Here is a 25,578-nt window from a genome sequence, read left to right on the forward strand (position 1 = left end):
ACAACTGACACAAACACATAAATATTTGTTGTAATATTATTGACAAATGTTATATTTATAACAAGCATATTACATAAATATATATAATAATAATTTATAACCAATAATACCGGATCATACTATTTGATTAGTTATTCACTTATTCGATCATTGACTTAATGATCTAATTAATGCTCTAATGCTTTTATTAGATTGATTACTAGTTTAGATTTTTAAAACTATAATAAATAAATATATATAATAATAATTTATCATGTTTGTGCCCGTAGTTGTTTGATCATCGATTTGGGTTTTTGAAACTATAATAAATAGTGACAAGATGGAGAATCATGAAACAATACTCTAACAACCAAAATTGACAAAAAAATCATTTGTAAAAGTTTAAACTATAAAACTTGAATAAATTATAATGACACTCCTTAAGATTTTATCAAATTACACAAAATATTTATGCTTTTTTTAATCCCCAGACAAATCTCTTTTAATTGTTCAAAAAATATTACACTAACACTTTTTATTTTACCTTACACAGTCCTTTGAGGTTTAAAAAATATTATGCATCTATCCCCGTAAGCGAGGTCATTGTAAGAGTAAAAAAACAGTAGAAATATTTTGTATAAAGATGTGATTATAGTTTACTCAATAAATACATATCATGTATTTAGTATATACTGAAATACTACTAAAAGAAAAACACTATATATCTTGTTGCCTCAAACGATTAATTGGTTATAAATAAATATTTTAGTTCCATTCTAGAGTCTAGACTTTCAAATTTCAATATATGCTGCTCCATTAAAATTTGGGTCTCAATTTTTGCTAGAGTCTGGAAGCGAAAAAGTAATTAGATGAAAAAAATGTCTTAAAAAATTCAGAGAATTGAACAAAATGCATGTTTAAAAAACACAATTTTTAATAATAATTATTATTATTATTTTAACAATTTTTTTAGATCTAACAAAAATAAATAAACACTCTTAACATAAATTAAATCAAACACACACTTTTTCTTCAGTAAAAAACAAACACGAACACTGCACATTCAAAACCAAACCAAGCTTGTCTTTGTGCAAGTGCATCAAATTTCAATTTCAACTCTAACACCAGAACGTGAACATCGAAATTTCACGCGAAAATGGCAACAGAGAATTCTCAAGTTTACCACGAAAGGCAAAGGTTACAGTTCTGTCTCGTTCACTCTCTCAACTCCCTCTTTCAGGTGCTTCTTCTCTTTCCCCTTTTTCTCTTTCCCTAGCACTGATTCTTCAATTTAAGCCCCATCAACGATACCCGCCATGTTTTATTTTCCAATTTCGTTTCTTTTGTCATAATTTCATCGATTAACGTTTCGTTCTGCTTCTGGGTCTATTCAATTTCCCTCCAATCAGCAAAAGGACGCTTTCACTCGAGCAAAATTGAATACAATTTCTGAAAGGCTCGCACTTGAAGACTCCAACAGTGAAACGTGGACCCCACTATCTGTTCTTTTCAAGCCCCATCACAATGTGTTGACTGGGAACTATGATATAAATGTTCTAATTGCGGCTTTGGAAGAGAAGGGAAAGAGTGTAGTGTGGCATGATCATAGAAAGGGGGCATCTTCCATTGATGTTGATGCACCTGAGGATGTTTTGATGGGGGTTGTGATCAATGTGGCATTGAAAAGGTTTGCTGGGATCTGGAGAAGTAGGCACTGGATTGCATTGAGGAAGATTGATGGGGTTTGGTATAACTTGGACAGTGACCTTGCTGCCCCTCAACCCTTTCTTGATACATATAAAGTTAGGGAGTTCTTGGATTCCACATTGGTGCATGGTGGGGAGGTTTTGATTGTCATGAATGAGAAACAGTCTTGAAAATAATTAAGTAAATGTTTGTTAACTCGGTCATTTATGGTCGATTTTTGTGTGCGTCCATGTTATAGTGTTTTTTTTTTTTTTTTTTTTTTACTGGTCAATGTTAGTTGTTAGTTTGTGTGCGTCCATGTATATAGTGTAAGACCGATAGTATTTTAATGGAGATTGTTGCTTCCTTCATCCTCGTGTCTCTGATGATTTTTTCATGACTTTTTTTTTTGTGAATAATGTTAAAAATTGCTTCCAGAGGGTGTTATTTATAGGAAATAGTGTGTTAAAGCACTGATAAATGCAGGCTTCATTGTGTCTTTGATCTGCAGTGCACCTTTGAACCATTAGATACTGTTTGATTCTGAAAGTGATAGTGTATAAGCATTTAGGCTCAGCATGTGGATATTTTTCTCAGCACTAGGGAGCCCACAAATGCATGTGGATATTTTTCAAGCCCCATCATGCTGTAGGCGGATATGAACAAAAGTGTTTGATAAACACCTATGCTGTAGGCGGATATGTAACTTCAATTTTTCCACAAATGCGACTTGTAAAATATTGTCTAGCTATTGTCTACAAGTTCTTATAATCTCACATCCTCTTGGTATTGATTGTTCTTATAAGCACTGGTTATAGCCATCTTTAGCTATTAGCACTTAGGGCTACCGGCTACGCATGGGACAGGTGGGAGAAAATAATTTGTTTTATTTTGTAGAGATACTTATGCTTCATGCATATCTCTATAGTGCACAAATTCATTCCCTTAATCTGTCAAGCAAAGCATCTAACCCATCGTTGGCTACCTCTTGTTCAATTCTAATAATTAATCAAAGCGGTAAAAAAATCAAACTTCTCTCATAATTAATCAACTTATGTACTTCAACTTATGAAAAATGAGATGAAAGCTTCTGAAATTTATGTGAGGATGTTCATTCATTTTGTCTCCTTAATTTTTTTTATTTTCTTCTAAGTACTTCTTAAGTATATTCAAACTAGAATCATAATTATTAAAACATGTTTCCACTCAATTTCATGATTGACAGATTGAGTTATTAAATCATTTCAACATCTCAGTGGAGAATATCAAACCCTTGGCCATTTCTGGCATGTGGTCCACTTGTGACCATATTAGCTAATAATTTGCTGATAAAGGGCAGAAGGGTAACTCACCTGGTATGTTTCTTTTGCTGCATAAAATATAAATCGCAGCTTGTTCTAAGGAGCTCCAATGTGGTCGAAAGTTTCTACCTAAGTGTTGAATGTTTTTCATTTCAATGAGTAGAAAAATTGATGGTGACATTAAATCGTCAATCTCCATAGCATGCTGGATGATGGGTCTTCGCTTTCTTTTAGTCAAAAGATCCTGGATATCATATTTTATTTCTAACTTTCCAAGATTCACACCGTATTTTTGTTTTAAACTTTCTAAGTTTGACATTTTGCCCGTAAAGCTTAGAATTATATCATAAATGTTTGCTATTTACACACATTTTCATTACATCATCGTTTTGCTCTATATTCTGTTGATAATAAAACAAGAATAGCACACACATTCTTACCCTTTGTCTTTTTTTATTTATTTATTCTGCATACCCTTTATTATCTTCTAAAGCGATGTGTGAACACATTCAATATTTTAATATTCAAGTATCATTTTTCTTTTTTCCAATGCTAAGTGAAGATCCATCATATCATGTCAACTAGTCCACAATGGATCAGTGGATCCTATTCTTTAGAGATAAAATATTCAGCAGCAACTCGGTTGGCTGTGTCTTGTTGCAATTGGAGCTTTGAGTAAAGAAATAGGGAATAACAATGGAGCAATCCTAGTGGTTGTTTTGAGAGCATCTTCAGAGAAATGAGTGAAAGAATATTGCCCCCACCTTCCTCATATTTAAAAATGGGTTTCTAGCTCTGAGGAATGATGACTAAATTACTTTATACTAAAAATTTTCCTGCTATCTTTGATTATACTTATCTTAGATACCGGTTCTTTACTCCATTATTACATGGAAAACCATAAACGTGTGCTCTGCAAAGTCACAAGGCGGCACTGCAACTGGAATAGAAAGTAATAAAGAGGGCTAGTGTATCTCCAACTCTCTACACCTTTAATATGCTCCTTTTCTTTTCTCACCGCCTTAATCCAACTGTGTCACTTTATATATATATATATATATATATATATAAAAGAAGCGTATCAGGTGAGAAATGTTAGTGCGAGAGGACTAAATTTCAACCATATAATTCCCACAAATGCTTAAGATTAAAACTAATTAAAACAATATAGACTATCCATATATTGGTGTATGATAAAAATTTACTTCATTAGATATGTCTCCCTCTATATATGATTAGGGAGAGTAAATCAAAGGAAAGTCAATAGAAGAAAATCACCTATTGTTTAATCTATGTAACTAATCTCATCTAATAAAAAAGACTTATTTAATGTTGTTTTTGTTTCCATATACTTTTACACAGTTCTTTCATGATAAAGGTAAATAGGAGAAATACTGAAAGACTTCTATAAATGCTTGTTTTTCATTCACATGAGAACCTCCTCATTCCACAGTTCCCACCTCTCTAACAACTCTGCTTCCAACTTCCAAGTCTCACATATAATTCCTTTCAACTTTCAATAGCATCACATACCACAGTCTCTCATATCTCTTTCTCTTCTGAATATAATGCTATCATCATCCAAACAAGAATAAACAACAGAATATGAGTCAAAGTGGCTACATCAATGAGAAATCAGGCTTGTCCTTGAGACAGAATTCCCATAGGAAATCAAACAGAAATGGGCAAGTGAAGAGCTGCATGTTCAGGATTCCTTGGCAGTCTGAGAGCTCTCCCATTGAACTTGTGAAGGATCTTGCAGAAAGAGTCACAAATGCTCTACGCTTGATCTCTCCAAAGAGATCTTTACACCAAGGCTCGTCTTCCTTATCAAGATCAAAATCAACAGGGTCCTCTATTGATTCTCATAGAACTGCTGCTGTTGAGGACTGCATTGAGTTCATCCACTCTTCCTTTTCCAGATCAAATTCATCAACCGAAGCACCCCGCCAAGATTCTATTCAAGCTCCTTGAGTTGAGATGCTTGCAATCATGTGCTTGCTACTATGCTTAGGTTTATATCTTCCTTTTTTTTCCCCACAAATAATAGTGATGGGAATTAAGTGATTGTGTTATGTTTCTGTACAAACAGAAGCAGTGTATATTCTTCTGATGGATTTCTTACAAGGTGCTTTTCATTTCGGCTAAAATAGCATGTTTCAATGAATCAATTGCAATCAACTACATTTCTCATTAGGAATATTTTGAAAAATGATTGGCAGGATTTTATGTTTAACCATTCACATGCAGAAAGTAAGAAATAATTACAAGATTTCGTGATGGAAAGGCTTAGAAGAATATGTGATGAATATATAATATCCTTATCCTATATCTCTATTATGTTCGTATTGTTCTTTCTTTTCTGGATCTTTTGGAATATAATTTGCATAGCAGGGTTACTCATTCTCGTTCTAGTATCAAATATTGAAGCCATGAAAAATTCCCTTGTCTCCGCATTACATGCACGGATGAAAGTGAGTTCTTTTCTATATTGAATGATCGCATTATTTTAATCTTTGTGGGTTCTTAAAAAGTACCAAACCTGAATGGTTTTATTTTCACTATTTTTCAACAAATGATATATTGATGGTGCTAACTGCTAAGGTTATATCAACTATTAGAGTGAAAGCTCAAAGCAGAAGGTTCTTTGCTTCAAGTAGTTTCTGTTTTTGATGGTTTTGGATCTCATCTAGTTGATCATAATTTGGGACTTGGTTTCAATTCCATCCAACTTTTGGAACTTTCCCACAAATGAATTGGATTGAAGTAATTTAACATTTAACTTCTAATATAATCAACAAACAGAATGAGGCATAAGCCCAGAATCTTCTTCGGTTAAACCAACAACATTAACTGGATGGTAGTGCTAATTGCATGATTTAATCAGGTTCATTACAATGAATTTCCCATACTTCAAAAATCAAGATCATAATCGCCACATAAAGCACGAGCCTTTAAATTGTAAAAGTTAAAAATTGGGCCTGATTGTTTTTTTTTTTAATGGCACAATTTTTTTTATTAATAAGATCACAAAAGAAGTTCAAGATGTACCCCTAAGGAAAAAAAAGAAAAACAAACAAGTAAGCCTGATACAATGCCATAGACATGATTCTGTCATATGACCCTTGCCCCAAGTAAATTGTGCCTGCATGGTAACTGAACCAAAATGAATCAAATTGTTGTATAAACTCCAATGATCAAAAAGAGCAAAACACACAACTCAGGACTCCAAAATGGTCAATACTTGAAAAAGTTAAATGGACAGGAAGGACCATAATGCATTTGAAAAAGTACTGATAATGCAATCCTCCCAGAATCCAATCCTGTAATCCTTTCTACTCTTTGCTACCACCTGCATCACTGCAACCTTTTCTACAAAGACTCTTAGGCCGTGTTTGGTTTCAAAAAAGAAAAATAGAATAGACGAAAATAGAAGAGAAATAATTTGAAAAAGAAGAAATAAAGAAAAAAAATAAAAGAATATATTTTGTTGTTTGGGTTAAGAGAAATAGAATAAAAATAGTATTATAAAATTGTTTATTCACAAAAATACCCTCTAAAATAGTTAATGTAACGTGAAATAAGAGATTTAAAAGGGCATAACGGACTTTTTGGCCTTTGTTAACGGTAATGATGAGGGGATGCTTCTATGTGGGGCCCACCACACTCTTCTTATTCCTCAGCTAAATTACTTGTACCAAACCGCCAACTTACAATTCCAATGGCGCTTAACAAACACAGCCTTAGAGTTGGTGAAACAAATGAGATGATGAGGGAAGCCATCTTGCTGGCTTTGGAAGCTAATCTACAAGAGTACGACAAAGCCTAGAAATTTTGGTTGGATTTGAATCCAAGTGCCAATATATCTCTTGTGACTACTTACTTGTCCTAAGTGAATTTTAGCTGTTGGACTGGGCTTGCTTTGGACATGGGAACTAATTAATCAATTCTCATTTTATGAGGTCATTGAGTAAATGTTTAATTATAGTATTCTTTACTCAATTCATCTTAATAATTTAATAGAAGACATATGTCTGTATAGTTATAGTTTTGTTATAATTATTATTTTGGTTTCTGTACATGTCTATATTGTTTTGACTCTAATATAAATTATAAATTTTTAATCCTGGAGTAATACATTTAATGTGTTTTGCTCCTTACTTTTAGTTGTCTTCTAATTTCGTTTACAATTTGATAATATGGCTGTTTGGATGGAAGAATTTAAAATTCTGAGAAATTTTAACTTCTAAGAATTTCAAATACTTCAATTGAAATTCTTTTATTTTCAAAATTTTGTGTTTGGATAAAAAAAGTTAAAATTATGAGGGTGAAAAAAATAAATGAAAAAAAAAGAAAAAATATGATTGGTGTGCTAGTTACACGTGTTCCTCTATGCTCAGACCCGATCAATGTTCTACAATCTCATATTTCTTGAAGAAGATTGTAAGAAGAGAATTTTAATTTCTCACATTTTAGAAGGAAATTGAAATTCCATATTTTTAGTTGTTTAAAATTCTGTTTTAAAATTTCAAAATTTTAAATTATTAAAAAAAACATTCAAATAATGAATTCTAGATTACAGAAATTTAAATCCTCTGATAAATTATTTTCTTTAGTTAAAATTTTTTATTCAAATATATTTTAAATGATTTTGGATTAAGGAATTAATAGTGCTAATAATATAGTCATTAAAATCATTTGAGAACGCAATAATGTAAAAAATGAAGAGTTTATTTTAGCAATTTAGTCAAACTAGGTATATACCCTTGCGCGGATGTCAATCTTTTTTATTATAATTAGTAAATTAAATTAAAAATCCTAAAGAGACATGTCAAAAATACTGTTACAACGAGATGGATTTTGTGAATAAAATGCAAGAAGTTTTGTAGCTAACTAGTATTTTAGCCGTGCTATGCCCGGCCATGAATTATTAAATATATGAAAATAACTTGAACAAATTGTCTATTATAAAATTGTAATAAAACTATATTAAACACAATTACCAACGATTGTTTACTTTGAATAGAACTTATCTATATATAGATAGTGTCATTTAAAAATTAACGATAATATTGTATATTTTCTCATTAAATTGTGTTAATGAATTTTTTCACGATATTTCCTATTAAACTATTATCACATTTTATAATGTCAATCCAAAATTAGCGATATTTATTGACATTACTCTCGCTCCTAAGAAAACACCATTAAAACTACAAATAAAAGCTAAAGAGAATAAACATAGATTTCAGATTTCACTTCATTCATTCCTCAATAGGATGCAAACCTTACATTATATAATTTTCTTAATGGATAACAACCATATACATATGTCACCATCTTAGTATTTTAGAAAATTAAAATAAAACCAAATAATATCAAAAGGATAATATCTAAATTATCTATTCTATAAAAGTCCTCTATTTGGACCTCCTAGGCCCATCCATCCTTTCATAATGGAGCTGATCCTGGTGGATATGAAGGACTTTCTGATGATGATATATGATGAGAAAGGCTCAAAATCTGGTGGTAATGAAAAAGGGAAATGTGATGCTGATTGTTTAAGTGTCCCTTGGTTAACACCCACTTGGATTCTGGGTGTATTAGCAGCATTTGCTACCTTGAGGAAGTTGCCTCCTGTATGATCTATCCCCATGTGCCTGAGACAAGATTGACACAAGCAAATAATTTCTCTAATCTGTAGATTCTCTAATTTCTTTTCCCAACTAATTTGCTTTATCAAAATGACAAGTATTTTGCAGTGTCTTGTTGAAAATGAAATAACGAGATAATTAATATTAATTCTATATATTACCACTTTATTGCTACAATTAGTGACATGCATATTGTATGTGATAATAGCAAGGGTGCGGGGGAAAGCAGAAAACAATGACGTTCTGTATTGAATTTTTTAAATATAGGAAACTTGTCATAGTCCATGCAAACTAAATATGTAAAGGAGAATGATACTGTCACACATCTAAATTCCTTCCCATAATTTCATTTCAAATAATATATGGCTTAGATATAGTTGATTCTTTTACACCAAGTCGAAATTGAACGTTTTTAAAGTCATTTCGTACGTACGTCGATCCCTCAATATCAATAATTAATTAGTGAAGTTAAAATTTGTTTAAGTAGTTACGAAATGGAATTTCTCTGATTGGTCAATGATGAAACTCAAAAAGATATAAGATGCGGATAACTGTGAAGTTGAATTAATTCTCAATAAACCTTAAACATAGAAGTAGATTTGTTATTTGTTTTAAGTGGTTAAAATGATAGTAAATTATAAACAAACACGTTATTATCAAATTCGTTTTTATATATGGATACATGAAAATTTAACACAATCATTGACAGATTTTTTTTTTGGGAAAAATATAAATTATATTAAACCCAAAATGATACAACAATAAATTGGGCATACCCGCAGGTAGAGAAAATAAAAAACTTATATCAAAATGTTAAAACAAATACAACAGATGTGCTTGTTTATACATAAAAAAACTTAATCTTCATAATAACCTCTATTACAGAAAATTGATAATCTTCAAGCATCAGTTTGTTCCTAGACAGCCAGATACAGTAGTATAGCCAGACAACGAAAATTTTCTTGAACACCTGATGTGGATCTACTTCTAATTAAAGAGTGAGTAATACGCTGCAAAGTGAAACGCATGCGAAAAGGAGCTAAATTACGAATGTAAATCCAAACTTGGAGAGATTTCCTGCGAGAAAAGAACAAATACGCATTTGACTCAGCATTTGAATATAAAGGACAGACAACCCTTCAAAAAATTAACTTTGTCAAGAGTAATCATTGACAATTTTTTTATTATTATTATTAGTAATCATTGACAGATCTTAATTTTGAAGCACATGCGTAAATATTTAATTTCGATGTGTACGCAAGGGGAAGGAAGTCGGCTAACCAATATTATTGAAAAAGCCAACTAAAATTTTCATAATAAATAATTTGCATTTTATGTTCGGCCTTTAGTGTTGCAAACAAATTATTTGGTGAAATTCGTATTAATTCCTAACCTAAACTGTCACGCTCATGCAAATATTAATGTTAAACAAATAGCTAACTACTATAAGTTAAATTAACTCAAACAAAAGTGCCCACCATTTAACTACTATAGTCCCTCTTGTACGACGACAATTTAATAAACTTAACAAGATTTCAATGCTAAGCTCGTGTTTTTCTTTGTATGATTTGTCGGGCACTTTGCGTAGAGTGCAAGAGAAAAGAATCGTTCAGAAGGTTTATCAAAAGAAAGAAAATAGAGCTTCCAGCAAAATATGAAACATGATAGAAAAAAAATAGTCTTCTATAGTTAGTAAAACATTTTTAGTCATTCAATGAGGAATTGAGTATTTCTTACTTTAAGAACATTAAATGGCGTATATAACAAAAGCTAAAGTAGCATACCTTCATTACGATTAAAATAATGAAATGTTGCAGGTTGCGTTAACCTTCATTGACATAACATAAGGATGTGATTCATTGGACAAACCACGTATTTTTTTTTTTTTTGAGAAAATATATTGGTCTATTTAAAAAAATATAAAAAAAGAGAATAATGGAACAATTTTGAATTTTAAAATTTAAATACTTTGGCGGTTTTCAAATAAAATGATTTATGTTGTTGATCCTCAAAAAGTTGAAGAAAACTACTTCGTGCAATAAAGTAATTAACAAATCTCAATCTCAAAACAAACCTTGATACGTTTTAAAATTCAACAAAAAAAATGGATAGTTTTCAAATGGTCATGTTTAATTTACTTAGGCATAAAATGGGGGGGGGGGGGGGGGGGGGGGATATTTAACATGAGACAGAGATTAAGAAAAGAAAAAAAGATATGAGAATGACCTCCAATACGACAGATATAAGAATTATGAGAAAGAAGAAAAAACAAAGAGAAAGAAAAATAAAAATAGTAAAAAAAAAAGAAAAAAAAATTAAACTTATCAGATTATGTGTATTAATTAGTAGTCAATACAATCAAATGCAAAAGCAAAGAAACTAATATGAAAATGAAGAAAAAATACAAACAAAAATAAATTTTAGGAAACTAAAAGCTGAAAAAAAAAAAAAAACTTCCGATACATATGCAGAATAAGAAGAGAAAACTAGGTAGTTGCAAATTGGTTTAATATTATACTGTTTAAACAGGCTAAGAAGAAGAGAGAGAAAATTAATTGGAAACTTAATAAACAGAATAGTAAATTTTAAATTTGTCAAAAAAGAGTCTTTTAACTAAAAAAAATAAGTAGATTTTTAAAAATAGAAAAATAGATAGTTTAAATTAATTAACAAATTGGTTGAGATTTTAAAATTAAAACAAAATGAGCAGTTTTAGTTAACAATTTGGTCGATTTTTTTATTAAAATTAAAAAAATGGTAGTTTTAATTAAGAATTTGGTAATGGGCTTTTGTTTTTAACAAATTGGTATATTAATTTAAAATTCAAAAAATTAGACAGTTGTAAATTTCAATAGATAGATGAAACAAGTATAAGAACTAAGATAGAAATGAATTATCTTTATTACTCTTCACTGTGCAGTAAGCTTTAAACACCAACAACCCGAAAGCTCCACCCGCAACATCTAAGTAGAGATGATCATTACAACTTGTGGTTGATACCTTGCACTATTTTATTTTTATTTTTATTAATATTGCCTTTTCCTTTGCCTTCCAAAACAAAAAGATTCAATTTGAATTTTCTTTGCCACAACCGCAAGTTTGTATTTGTCTCTCACAACTTCATTGTACAAAATATTGGTTCACCCAAATTCAATAAAATGACACCAACATATATAGTCTCCCATAAAAACCCTAACATAAAATAACCTAAACCACCAAATCAGTCCGGTAACCTTATGGGCACCAATGCTCCAACCCTATCTCTTTCTTGAATCCATAGATAGTTATTCAATTTTTCTTTTATTTCATTCCCTCAATTAAATTCTTTCTTATTCTACACTCGTAGTTATCGCCTCGAACTTCGATCTAAATTCTCCTATGAGTTGATATTATTTATAATTTGAAATTTGTCGATGGTGTTATTACTTGTTGCATAATCTAAAGTTTAATTACTTTATTGATTTGCCACAAAATCGACAGTGTAGGAATTTATTAGGGATGAATTAAGGATATTGATTGTTCAGATCTGTAATCCCTAATTTGTGTGATTAGCGTGTAGTGTGAGGGAAGAGAGGTAACAATGAAAGAAGGAGGAACGTCTACATAGGCTATAGAATAACGTTTCCTATATCAATTATACTTGTAAATGACTTTAAAAAGTTAAAAAATCTGCATCTCCTTCAGATAGATTTGGACCTAAGTTTGGATAAGCTTGAATAAAAAAAAATATTTTGATTTTACAATGACAAAAAATATAATAAAATTTTACAGGATAAATTTCAAACATTTTAATATTTAAAAAATATATTTTAACCATTTTTCTGTCTTGATTCATATTTTGTTGCAAGCCCCATTTTCTTGCTTCGGATCAACCGTCCCATTGGAACTTTGTTAAATTTATTAAATTGTGGTACAAGGGATTATAGTAGTTAAATGGTGGGCACTTTTGTTTGACTCGATTTAACTATAGTAGCTAGCTATTTGTCTAACACTAATATTTGCTTGAGCATGACAGCTTAGGTTATGAATTAAGACGAATTTTACCAAATATGTGGATAGTTTAGGAGCATGACAGTACTAAAGGCCAAACATATATAATATTGGTTAGCTGACTTCCTTCACCTTGTATTTATGTACACAAAACCAAATTAAATATTTAAACATGTGCCTCAAAATTATGATCTGTCAATGATTGTGTGATAAATTTCATGTAACCATAAAAATGAATTTGATAATAGCTAGGTTGTTTATTTATAATTTTAGTTATCATTTTTACTACTTAAATAAGAGACATACTTCTCTGTTTAAGGTTTATTGTGAATTAATTAAACTTAACAGTTATCCTTTTATCCTATATCATATCTTTATCATTTTTTTATCACCCAATAATATATATATATATATATATATATATATATATATATATATATATATATATATATATATTAATGAAAGAGGTACTAGAAGGACCCGATATGCTTCCTATCCTCCTCAAACATACAATACACCTGGTTATTTTATATTTATGATACCAGAATCATAAATAACTTATAACCAAAGCAGAGACAATAGAAAAGGTGGATACATATAAAGTTGCAGCACATGCCATATAATCCCATTCACTATCATCAATTACCACGTATACCTATGCAGAAGAGTGCCCAACAATTGTTTAAGAGTAATGATACACGAAAGATCATTTATTTTAAACACACTAAATATTTTTTATTTCTTTTTATCTCTTCTTTTTAATCACATCATAAATTTAAATTAAATTTTATCGCACCTATCATTTTACCTCTTCTCTCTCTACTCTCTCTAAGTGTTGAATAGCAAATGTGTAATATCCTCCTCCTCCGTTTGGCAGAATGTGCATCTCGACTGCACCCTCACTATCTGAACATTTCTCCTCTTGAGATTCTAAATAGAAGGCAATTGATCCTTAAACAACCTCCAAGTAAACACAGGTATGGTCAGCCTCAGGAGAATATGCCAAAGAATTATATATTGTTTTCACTGAGAAATTAATAACCCAGAGGTTGTGTGTTTCCAATACTGCATATTCTCTCTATCCTGTAACAGAATAATCCCCTACAAATGTGTTCTAATACTGCCTAGCATAAATACTTTGTTTTTGCTCAGAGTTCATAAATAGCCTTCTAAACTTTGTAGCCAAACACTCAACCCCCTCCCACGGTTGATGCCATAACAAGATTTTTCTGTCATCGCCTACCTTCCAAGCCACACTCTTATCATAACATTCTTTATTTTTACCTACACGACAAACCTCAACCAAATCTCTCCACCATAAGGAATCATTCCTTGATGACCTTTGAACTTCAGCATTCCCGAATTTTCCATATTTTGATTTTAGGACTACTGCCCACAAAGAACTTTGATCCAAAGCAAGTCTCCACTTCCCTAAAAGAGCTTGGTTAAATAGTCTAATGTTCTATATTCCTAGCTTCCCTTGCTCCTTACTAAACAAACCTCCTCCCATTTGACCCAAGCAATCTTCCTTTTATTCTCCTCACCTCTCCAAAGAAAGTTTCTTTGGAGCTTAATAATCCTTTTAACAACACACGGTGGAACTTAGAAAAAAGATGCATAAAAAATGGCAATATGAAAATAGCACGAAATTAATGAGTGTGACTCTCCCTCCTGGCGAAAGTGATTTTTGTTTCCACAAAGCCAACTTTCCCTTCACCTTATTGATGATTGGTTCCCAAGTTTTACCTCTTCTAGGATTGGCCCCAGCCGCGAGATGATCGTCAACTTGCAATTTAGCATGCTGGTGAAAGTATCCAATAGGTTATCTGATACCCCAATGCCCACCAACTTGCTTTTAAAGAAATTGACCTTTAGCCTTGACCCCATTTCAAAACACCTCAAAATTATCTTCAAGCATAAAACATTTTGTATAGTGGGGTCTAGAAAGAACTAATTAAAACATCATCTGCAAATTGCAAAATTAAGATTTTCACAAGATTTTTTCCAACCTCAAAGCCTTTGTGGCGACCCTCCTTACTCCTAGACCTCTTTGGAGGATGAATTCATTGAAAGGACTACCATTTACCAAAACAAACATACGGATGATTCCAAACCCCCTTTAATCTACCCAATGCACTTTTCATAAAAACCCAACCTCAACCTCTGCATCATATAACAAGAAAATCTCATGACACTGAGTCATGTCTTTTGGAAGTCTACTTTGAAAACCATGACCCCCCTCTTTGCTTCCTCGACAACTTCATTTACTACGAGTACACCATCTACCCCCTCTTAAGAAAACACTTTGTCTCATATCAATGACTTTACCCAATACCCGCTTCACTCGCTTTGCCAAAACCTTGGAGATGACCTTGTAAATACAACAGATAAGTGTTATAGGTCTATCTTCGTCCAAACCTTGGGCATTTTCTTTCTTGGGAATAAATGTAATAAACGAAGAATTCGCGCCTCTAGGCATCCTAGCATTCTCCCAAAATTCCTTCATCATACTCATGAAGTTTTTCTTCACAATCTCCCAATACTACTTCTTTATGAAAAGAAGTTGATACCATCTAGGCCCGGGCTTTTGTCCGCCCCACAAGCTACTCAAGTGTCTCGAAAAGATTCACATAAGACTTCATCATCATCCCTCCCAAGTGTCTCCAAGTGCACCCTATCCAACTTTTGTTTTATCCCCATGTGCTCTTAGAACCTATTTTTGAAGTAATCCACCACCCTTTTTTCACCTTTATTGGTTCGTCTTCCCATCTCTCGTCCACCTCCAACCCTTTCCACTCACTTAAATTTTTCCTCCATTTGACCATAGAGTGAAAAAATTTAAGTGTTAGCATCCCCCTCCCTACACCATCTTACCCTAGATTTTTGGTGAAGATGCGATTCATTTCTCCTAGACACACTCCAAAACTCACCCATAAGTGACCATCTATTTTGCATCTCCACCTCATCTAGACCTTCCGCCTCATCAATTACGTCTAAAGCATTTAGTTTTTTTACTACCTCCTTGATTTGCTTATTAACATCTCTAAAGCTCTCCACGTTCCACTTCTTCAAATCATTTTTCAACCTTTCAACCTTTCCTTAAGCACAAAAGAAGCCCACCCTTGCACTTGATAAGAGTCCCACAAATCCTTCACCATCTCTAGAAACCCATGATCTTGGAACCAGCAATGCAACACATTGAAAGGCTTTGCCCCCAACCCATAATAGAACTTTTCATGGTGGGCAATGATTCGTAAAGCTTCTATTCATGACATATTGTGTACTCCTCGGCCATTCATTAACCCAATCACTTGAGACAAGCACTCGGTCGAGCCTACTTTTTGAATGATCATTCACCCTATACCAAGTGAACTTCCTTCCCACCATAGGTATGTCCTCCACCTCCATATCCCCAATAAATTTGTTAAATGCCTCCATATCCCCAATAAATTTGTTAAATGCCTCCATATCCCTTCCTCCCATCAAATTTCTTGAGTCTCTTCTTTCTTGTGTTGTCCATGCCGAACTAAAATCACCCATTAGACACCAAACCCCACTCTTGCCATTTATTCTTGAGTTCAACAATTTTCTCCCAAAGTTTCTTGGTCGTTTTGTTTCATGACATCAAGGTTCCACACGTTTGCTTCACGAATCGATGGAGCCTTTTTTGTTTGTGTTGGAGATTCTAAGTCTGAGATTACCAAAAGCATAAACATGCTTATAGCCACGGATTGATGTTCTATTTTTAGTTGTATTTTCTTTCTAGGAGTTTGCTTTGTTTGTTTTGCTAATTAATATTGTAACATCCTAAAATCATCCAATAATTATTCAAATAAATAGGTAGATTGTATAACCTTTTAAAGAGAAGTTAGTATAATTTTTTGAGTTAAATATGATAATAAAAAAAAAGAGAAACGGGTGATGGTTGGTTTTTTTAATAATAATTAAATATAATAAAATAATATATAAAGAAAAATTCATTCAATAAATTTTAAATTATGTACAACTCTTATATAAGGATAAACAATTTCTTCTCTTAAAATCACATAGATGTATAGTCTCTCTTGATATTAGTAGGTTGCTCATTCTGTAGGAGGTGAGTAAACACTTATCTTTTAAAATTTCAATGGTATGAGAGTGAATTTCATATTTTGATATAAAATTTGAGATCAATAAAATTCTAGGTATTATAGTAGATTTTGGATATTTCCTATTACGACTAAGTTAGCTTTTTTATTATGATTTGGTTGTCATGATAATTGTTTGTTGATGCTTTTGATCGATGAGGGAAAACCGTATAGTAGGTATCAATTCTCTTAAATTTGGCATGAAGTCCTTTGCTTTTAAACCCTTACGTCCATGGATAACATATATGGATGCATTTGGCTTATATTAGGTTAAATTCCTAAGTTTGCAAATTACATGACATTAGTTGAAGAAAGAATTACATTTACTTATGTATATAATTGAATTTACCTTCTGAAATTGAATTTACTTTGAGTGTGACTATGTATTGCATTTGAGTGAATCATTATATGTATTCATTTTATATGTATATATTTATATAATCATAGATATGAGAATGGAAATAAAGTATGATTGTCTTCATTTTAATTTTTATTGGGGTGTATATATATATATATATATATATAATATTATTTTAAATTCATTAAGGATATTGTGATTGATGTTTTGAATTATCAGACAGACTGATAATAATATTATTTGTGATTTTCTTTTTAGAATTTTTTTTTATTCACTATATTATCATCTCATTATAAGTGTTATTTTCAGATAAAAAATTGTTGAATTTGAGAAAACTTAAAGACATAATTTTGTTAGTATTTTAGTCTAGTACTTTAAAATAAAACGTTAATGTAATTATTTTTGTTATATTTGTAATGTTCATTCAGTTTAAATATCCATAATTTGAGGATATTTTTATTATAAAGACTCGTTTATTTGACTTACTTATTTTATTATACATGAAATATTCTTAGACTATTACAATTTTAGAATTTCATATTCTTTTTTATATATTTTATTATGAGTTGTTGTTATAACTAAGCACATTACAGACACCATGGATTAACTTCTTTTTTGTTCTTTCCTAAATCTCAATTGCTTAATGGGAGGATTTGAAATTTCAATGGTATGAATCTTAAAGAATGAATTTCGTATTTTGATATAAAATTTGAGATCAATAAAATTCTAGGTATTATAGTAGATTTTGGATATTTCCTATTACGACTAAGTTAGCTTTTTTACTAAGATTTGGTTGTCAGGATAATTGTTTGCTGATGCTTCTTGTACACGAATTGTCAAAGAATTATGAATTTTTCTTGTTATATATACAGAAAGTTTGATGAGGGAAAACCGTGTAGTATGTATCAATTCTCTTAAATTTGGCATGAAGTCCTTTGCTTTTAAACCCGTCCATGGATAACATATATGGATGCATTTGGCTTATATTAGATTAAATTCCGAAGTTTACAAATTACATGACATTAGTTGAAGAAAGAATTACATTTACCTGTGTATATAATTGGATTTACCTTCTGAAATTGAATTTATTTTGAGTGTGACTATGTATTGCATTTGAGTGAATCATTGTCTTCCTTTTAATTTTTATTGGGGTGTGTGTATATATATATAATATTATTTTAAATTTATTACGGATATTGTGGTCGATGTTTCGAACTGTCACACAAACAATATTATTTGTGGTTTTCTTTTTAGAATTTGTTTTATTCACTATGTTATTATCTCATTGTTATTTTCAGATAAAAAATTGTTGAATTTGAAAAAATTTGAAGACATAATTTTATTAGTTGCATTTATTTTAATCTAGTACTTTAAAATAAAATATTGAATGTAATTGTTTTTGTTATATTTTTAACATTTATTTAATTTAAATATTTATAATTTGAGGATATCTTTTTAATAAAGACTATTTTTTTACTTACTTATTTTATTATACATGAAATATTCTTAGATTATTACAATTTTAGAATTTGATATTCTTTTTTATATATTTTATTATGAGTTGCTGTTATAACTAAGCACATTACAAATACCATGGATTAACTTCTTTTTTTTGTTCTTTCCTAAATCTCAATTGCTTAATGGGAGGATTTGAAATTTTGGATGAATTTGTTATTTATTTGAGAGATTAATTTGTTGATTTTAGGTTAACAATCCATTAATTTGAGGTTCTGAAGTTTGAAACTTTTAACGGATTCAGATTTGTTATTTGGAACGAAATGAATAAATCACTAGCAGGGGAGTGAAGAGTGGTGATAGCAAGGTAGGGATGAGCTTACAAAATTAGGAAAAAACAAAAACGGAAATTTTTTATAATCAGAAAAAGAAATTCAAATATATATAAAACAAAAACCAGTTAAGCAAGCTTTAATCTCAACCATTAAATATTTTATGAATAAATTCAATGATGATAATAGGTACTTTATGGGTGAGAGAAAAATTAGTACTTCACCTTAGAATTAGACTCCTACTTTTTCTTCCATCCCTTCTCCCGATACCTGCCCCTTACCACAAAAGGAGATAGTACTGCACCACCTGTCCCCTCCGCATTTAATGTTTGATCAGAGAAGTTCCACTGCGTTAATTTCAACAACTTAACTAATTAAATGATATTGAGGGATACACGAAATGACCTTAAACGTTCCAATTTACGCGACTTAGTGTGTAAGAATCAACTATACTTAAGCCATATATTATTAAAAATGAAACGATGAAAGGAATTTTGATAGTGTGTCCCTTTACATATTTAGTTTACAGGATTAAGACAGGTTTATCATATTTCAAATTCAATACAAAACGTCAATGTTTTCAAATTCAATACCGTATGTTACTAATAGTCACACTAACTGAATAAAGTCATGATATATACAATCGATATTGATTATCCTATTATTTCATTTTCAACATTAAGGTACACCACAAAATGTTTGTCATTTTTTACAAAGCAAATTAGATGAAATTTTTTTTATAGAATCTACCCTAGAAAATAAAATAGCACAAGCATGTGGTTTGGGTGCGTGTTTCAGAATAATGAGAATTTCCCTTAATCTTTTTTTTTTTTTGGGTATTGATATCTGACAAAATTAAGGAAATCAATAGGTTTTCCAGATTCAATGAGAAAATTAAAAATTAAACCTTATATAATACAAACGACGATATACAAATTTAAACACACACATGCAGTAAGATAATGTAGATAATGAGAAAAAAAAGAAATCCTAATTGATTTATCTTGATTGAGGTACAATATACGATTTGTGCCCATTTTTTAAAAATCACTTGATTCTTTTTTCTTTTCCTCACTTCTCACGTTGAATTTTTGCATCCAAAATCTTTGTGGAACTTCACCCTAGGTTTTTCTTTTCCACAAGAATTACAAAAGCTCTTTATATCCATTCCCAAATACAATATATAATAGTTTTTGTTGAAAATAAACTTATATATTACCAAACATAAATACTTCAAAATCAATTACAATTCTGGTAGCAGCTCCCCCAATTAAGCACACAGATACTAAACATACCATGATATATGTGCATGTCCACCTAACGTAGACCACTTTTGTTTTGCCAAAAAATTCCAACCAACTCTCTCCTAAACCTTCTCACAATCTCATTCCACATAAATATATAAAACGTACCAAGGATGTTCCTCATTCTAACCAAGTTAATCATCAACGTGTCTTACAACACCATGATGATGCAAATGGAAACCCTCCCTCTCCTCCTCACTCTAGTAGCAACCCTATCAGCCTACTTCCTTTGGTTCCACCTCCTCGCCCGAACCCTAACCGGGCCAAAGCCCTGGCCCTTAGTGGGGAGCCTCCCAAGCCTTTTCAGGAACCGCGATCGAGTCCACGACTGGATCGCGGATAACCTCCGTGGCAGGGGAGGCTCCGCAACGTACCAGACGTGCATCATCCCATTCCCTTTCTTGGCACGCAAGAAAGGGTTCTACACGGTCACGTGCCATCCAAAGAACCTCGAGCACATCCTCAAGACGCGCTTCGACAACTACCCAAAAGGCCCCAAGTGGCAAACCGCGTTCCATGATCTTTTGGGCCAAGGAATCTTCAACAGCGATGGCGAGACATGGCTCATGCAACGTAAAACCGCGGCATTAGAGTTCACCACGCGAACGTTGAAGCAAGCCATGTCTCGTTGGGTTAACCGATCCATTAAGAACCGGTTGTGGTGCATACTTGACAAAGCGGCGAAAGAACGCGTCTCGGTGGATTTGCAAGACCTTCTTCTGCGGTTAACCTTTGATAATATTTGTGGACTCACGTTCGGCAAAGACCCAGAGACTCTTTCTCCGGAGCTACCAGAAAACCCGTTCGCTGTTGCTTTTGACACTGCCACTGAAGCCACCATGCACAGGTTTGTATAATTACACAATACACCTAATTAAATTTTTTTGGCAATACTATAGTTTTAGAGATTTTCATGACCGCATTCACAACTATAATTTAAAACCTCAAGTAATGTATCCAATAGCAAAATTTAGACACAGTTTCTTAATTTTCTTTACACTATTTTTCTATTAAACTTGAAAATTTATTTTAATATATAATCTATATTATGAACATTTATTATGCACATTATGTATATATATAAGGTGGAATTTTATTTCTAGCTGATTGAAGAATAATAATAGAGAAAGTTTACGATATACTTTCTAAATTTCAAAGGTTTTGTCAATATCTCTCACTTTCTTAGTGTATCAAAACTAATTCAACAACTATTAACAAAAGAAAAAAAAATTGTGCCAAAATCTTTAAACCTATGAGTACGCAACGTAACAACTCTCACAATAAAGTTAACGATGTTAGATATTTAGACACCCACAACTTATAAATACTTCATCAACATATTTCTCTCTTTCTATCATATAGTAACCATATAAATAACTTAATTTTTCTTTTTTTTTTTATATATATCTCTCTAATCAAGATCTAAACACTTTGTATACAAGAATCATTTTGCCAGTATTAAAAACACTTAAAACAAATGTATCTAAGTGTTGTTGTATATAAAATTAATTCTTAATATTATTAATGCTATTGTTTGTATAACCACGTACATTCACAATTACAATCTAGAGCTCTATGTTATATAGAACTCAGAAATTTTAATATAATTAATTATGTACTACTATATATTTTTGCTCCCCTTGTTAAACGTTTTATGGAGTACAGGTTCCTCTACCCGGGACTAGTGTGGAGATTCCAGAAGCTTTTGTGCATTGGATCGGAGAAAAAGTTAAAGGAGAGCCTCAAAGTTGTGGAAACCTACATGAACGACGCCGTGGCGGATCGCACAGAAGCTCCCTCCGACGACTTGCTCTCGCGTTTCATGAAGAAGCGCGACGCCGCCGGCAGCTCCTTCTCCGCCGCGGTGCTTCAGCGCATCGTCCTCAACTTCGTCCTCGCCGGCAGGGACACGTCATCGGTGGCCCTCACCTGGTTCTTCTGGCTCCTCACGAACCACCCCGACGTGGAGCAAAAAATAGTGGCTGAGATCGCAACCGTCCTGGCCGACACGCGCGGCGGAGACCGACGCCGCTGGACGGAGGACCCTCTCGACTTCGGCGAGGCTGACAGGCTCGTGTACCTCAAGGCGGCGCTGGCCGAAACGCTGCGTTTATACCCGTCCGTTCCGCAGGACTTCAAGCAGGCCGTGGCCGACGACGTGCTGCCGGACGGCACGGAGGTTCCGGCGGGGTCGACGGTGACGTACTCGATATACTCCGCGGGGAGGGTGGAAACGATATGGGGGAAAGATTGCATGGAGTTTAAACCGGAGCGATGGCTTTCGGTTCGCGGGGACCGGTTCGAACCGCCAAAAGATGGGTTCAAGTTCGTGGCTTTTAACGCTGGACCGAGAACTTGTTTGGGCAAGGACTTGGCTTACCTACAAATGAAGTCCGTGGCTGCTGCTGTGCTTCTGCGTTACCGGCTATCGCTGGTTCCCGGTCACCGGGTGGAACAGAAGATGTCTCTCACTTTGTTCATGAAGAATGGGCTCAGGGTGTTCTTGCATCCACGTAAGCTAGAAAGTGGGCCCGGGGTTGCCACCTCACCTTAAAGCGAGGGTCTTTTCGTCATTGTGCTTCAGAATTAAGAGAGTATAATCAATAGTGGCAATATGGTCATTCGGTGGTACGTTTGAGAGTGTGTATGTATTTATTTATGTTCATTTTATGTTTGGAATTAGGGTGTTGTGTAACTGTAATTTGTGTATCACTATTTATGTTTCATTTTTATTTTTATTTTTCGAAAATAAAAAAAAAGTGTGTTTAAAAAATTGTTTTCATTGTCTGAAAATAAATTATAGGAGTATACATTTCAATGTAAATTTATGATTGAAATTAATTTATATATAACTTTTAATTAAAATTAATTTACAGGTAATTCAATTTTTTTTAAAAAAATTAATTAAACAAATTATTAAAAAAGATACCTTAATTTATTTAAAAAGCTAAAATAAAATTATAAGTTTATTTAAAAATATATTTAATTAATATATCAACGCTTTATAATAATACTTTTTTAATTTAAGAAAAAGAGTAGGATTTTAAAACCCGGCTAGATAAAAAAAAAAAAAAGTCAATCAATTGCTCCTTAATTCATTTTCTTAGCAGTAACAAAAAAATGTATATTTTTTAGTGTTCAAACATTTTTTTAGGTACGATATATGATGTGATGAAAAGAAGAAAAATATTATAAAAAAATGTTAATGGAGTGCGTGAAAAAATGAAGTGTGGAAACATCATTGTTGATATGGTTATTTTTTTCCTAACTCCTAAACTTGAGAATATTAACTGCGTCAAAGGAGTAGATACCAAAATTCTACTCCTCGTCATTAAAGAGTTACCAAAATTCTACCTAACATTTCAATGTTCAGAGAACTTGAGCAACAATGAAAATCAATCAAAAGGACTTAACCGAAAGAGTAGTTAAGCAAAATCAGTAGATCCCATGCAAATAGCATAGCAACTTAAGAAATCCAAATTAAAATTGCTATGACCTTATTTCAAAATACGTGCCACATTCAATAGCTCAGTTCTCTTATCAGAATGAAAAACATCATTTGAACTAAGAAGAAACAAACTCTATCAAATCCACCTCTCCTTTAACTTCTGAACAACCTTGATGTCGAAAATCCATTTTGATTCCCATAACCAGGTGCCACGTTGAACAAGTGAGAGAGATGGAGATCCGAAGGTAGATAACTTATGTGGGTAGGATGAGTCTCTCTAGGGAAGAGACTAGCATCATTCAAGTGCATGTTAATGTTATTAATATCTAGGTATTGGAGGGAATACTCACACTCACCCACATCATCAACATTCATTTGACAATAATCCAAGTATGAGGTTGAAGGCATCTTAGAGTGCTTAGAGACTTCAACATTCTCCTTGAAAATTTGTTTCATGAAGAGTAGATCATTAGCCAAATTTGCAGCATTGTCCTGTGAGAGTGTTGTGTGGATGGTATCTGTGGCAGTGATGATGCCAGGTGTGGGGTTGCTACTAGTTGTTTGATTCTGGCTTCTGATGTAGTCTTCAAGTATAGAGGAATGTGGCTTTCCATTAATAGAGCTTTTTGTCTTCTTGTTCTTTCTCTTTGAATTCTGTCTCCTTATGGTGGCATTCCAATGGTTCTTTATGGCATTCTCTGATCTTCCTGTAATGTGTTTTGCTATCTCACACCAACGATTTCCGAGCCTCGCATGGGTGTCTACTAGTATCCTCTCTTCTTCTTCACTCCAACTATCTTTCTGATAAAAGTTTAGTAGCCAAGGAAAATGGATAACAAGTTTAAATGTTACATTATGACTGAAATTTATAGAGCAACACAAAATCAATCAAATGAAAATTATATATATATATATATATATATATATATATATATATATATATATATATATATATATATATATATATATATGTTGTAAACTTATATGAAAAAATTAATAATATATATTTGTGACCGATGAAAAAATGCACCAACTTTGTTGTGGTTCTCTAGTGTGAACAAGATTCATGGTCATGTGCAACTAATCATAGGGTGTTAGTATTAAGCATATTAATTAACAAACCTTAATATCAGGACGTAAATGATTATTCCATCTTTCTCGACACTGCTTACCAACCCTTCCCTCCAACTTCTCAGCTATTTCAGCCCATTTTCTTTCACCATATTGCTTCACCAACCTTATCAGTTTCCTTCAGTTATACCAAATAAAAACCAACTTAAAAGCTTATAGTACAAGTGTATATTAACAAGAATTATTCAAACAAGAGCATATAAAAAATACAAAAATAATGGATCTAGCCTTATCTTAATGTATTCAACCTGTCCTCTTCTTTATTCCACTGTCCTTTGATCCAACACACAGGAGACTGTTTTTTCTTGCTTCTTCTTCGCACCACTTTCGCATTCTTACCTAAAACATGCATACCTTTCAGGCATAATGTAGGGGTTTGGTTGATGTGTGTCCACTTATTATTAAAAGCCTCCTCATCAGCAAAAACATTTGCAGCATTGTAATTCCTTGCATGTTGTTGCTGGTGAGGAAAGTGGCCACATAAGAACCTATCTATGCCTATGGCTGTCAAAGGAGGGTTGTTGCTAGCGTTTATAACTTCACACCCATAAATTTGGAAGCCATTATTGTCACCACCTTGACTTCCTCCTCTGACCATGAAATCCACGAAAGGAGACTAAATCAAGGAAAGTATTGTTTGTGTGCAGGTGTAAAGGTTATTTATTTGGTGAAAAAATGGTTGACAAACACTGAAGCTTATGCCAAGCCACGGGAATTAATTTTGATAGTGTAACTCCTAAAATTAATTATGGACAAATTAAAAGGGTGTGGAGAGGGATTAGTGGGTGCTGACGTGCTGTTAATCCATTTTAT

General features: G+C 32.4%; 3 protein-coding genes across 3 annotated transcripts; 2 read left to right on the plus strand and 1 right to left on the minus strand.

The window, feature by feature from the left end:
* Positions 1-999: 999 nt before the first annotated feature.
* On the plus strand, positions 1,000-2,123 carry LOC114383673 (josephin-like protein). Its single transcript, XM_028343398.1, has 2 exons — positions 1,000-1,219; positions 1,389-2,123. The coding sequence occupies exons 1-2, from the start codon at positions 1,136-1,138 to the stop codon at positions 1,854-1,856; spliced, it is 552 nt and encodes a 183-aa protein (XP_028199199.1). The 5' UTR covers positions 1,000-1,135; the 3' UTR covers positions 1,857-2,123.
* Positions 2,124-20,273: 18,150 nt separating this feature from the next.
* On the plus strand, positions 20,274-22,959 carry LOC114383137 (cytochrome P450 86A1-like). Its single transcript, XM_028342737.1, has 2 exons — positions 20,274-21,033; positions 21,852-22,959. The coding sequence occupies exons 1-2, from the start codon at positions 20,300-20,302 to the stop codon at positions 22,738-22,740; spliced, it is 1,623 nt and encodes a 540-aa protein (XP_028198538.1). The 5' UTR covers positions 20,274-20,299; the 3' UTR covers positions 22,741-22,959.
* A 707-nt stretch (positions 22,960-23,666) lies between these two features.
* Positions 23,667-25,363, minus strand: LOC114383445 (transcription factor MYB64-like). Its single transcript, XM_028343123.1, has 3 exons — positions 25,014-25,363; positions 24,757-24,883; positions 23,667-24,435 (listed from the first exon to the last, which is right to left on the minus strand). The coding sequence occupies exons 1-3, from the start codon at positions 25,361-25,363 to the stop codon at positions 23,788-23,790; spliced, it is 1,125 nt and encodes a 374-aa protein (XP_028198924.1). The 3' UTR covers positions 23,667-23,787.
* Positions 25,364-25,578: the final 215 nt, after the last annotated feature.

Source organism: Glycine soja, chromosome 14, assembly GCF_004193775.1.
Source record: "Glycine soja cultivar W05 chromosome 14, ASM419377v2, whole genome shotgun sequence".
NCBI classification, from domain to species: domain Eukaryota; kingdom Viridiplantae; phylum Streptophyta; class Magnoliopsida; order Fabales; family Fabaceae; genus Glycine; species Glycine soja.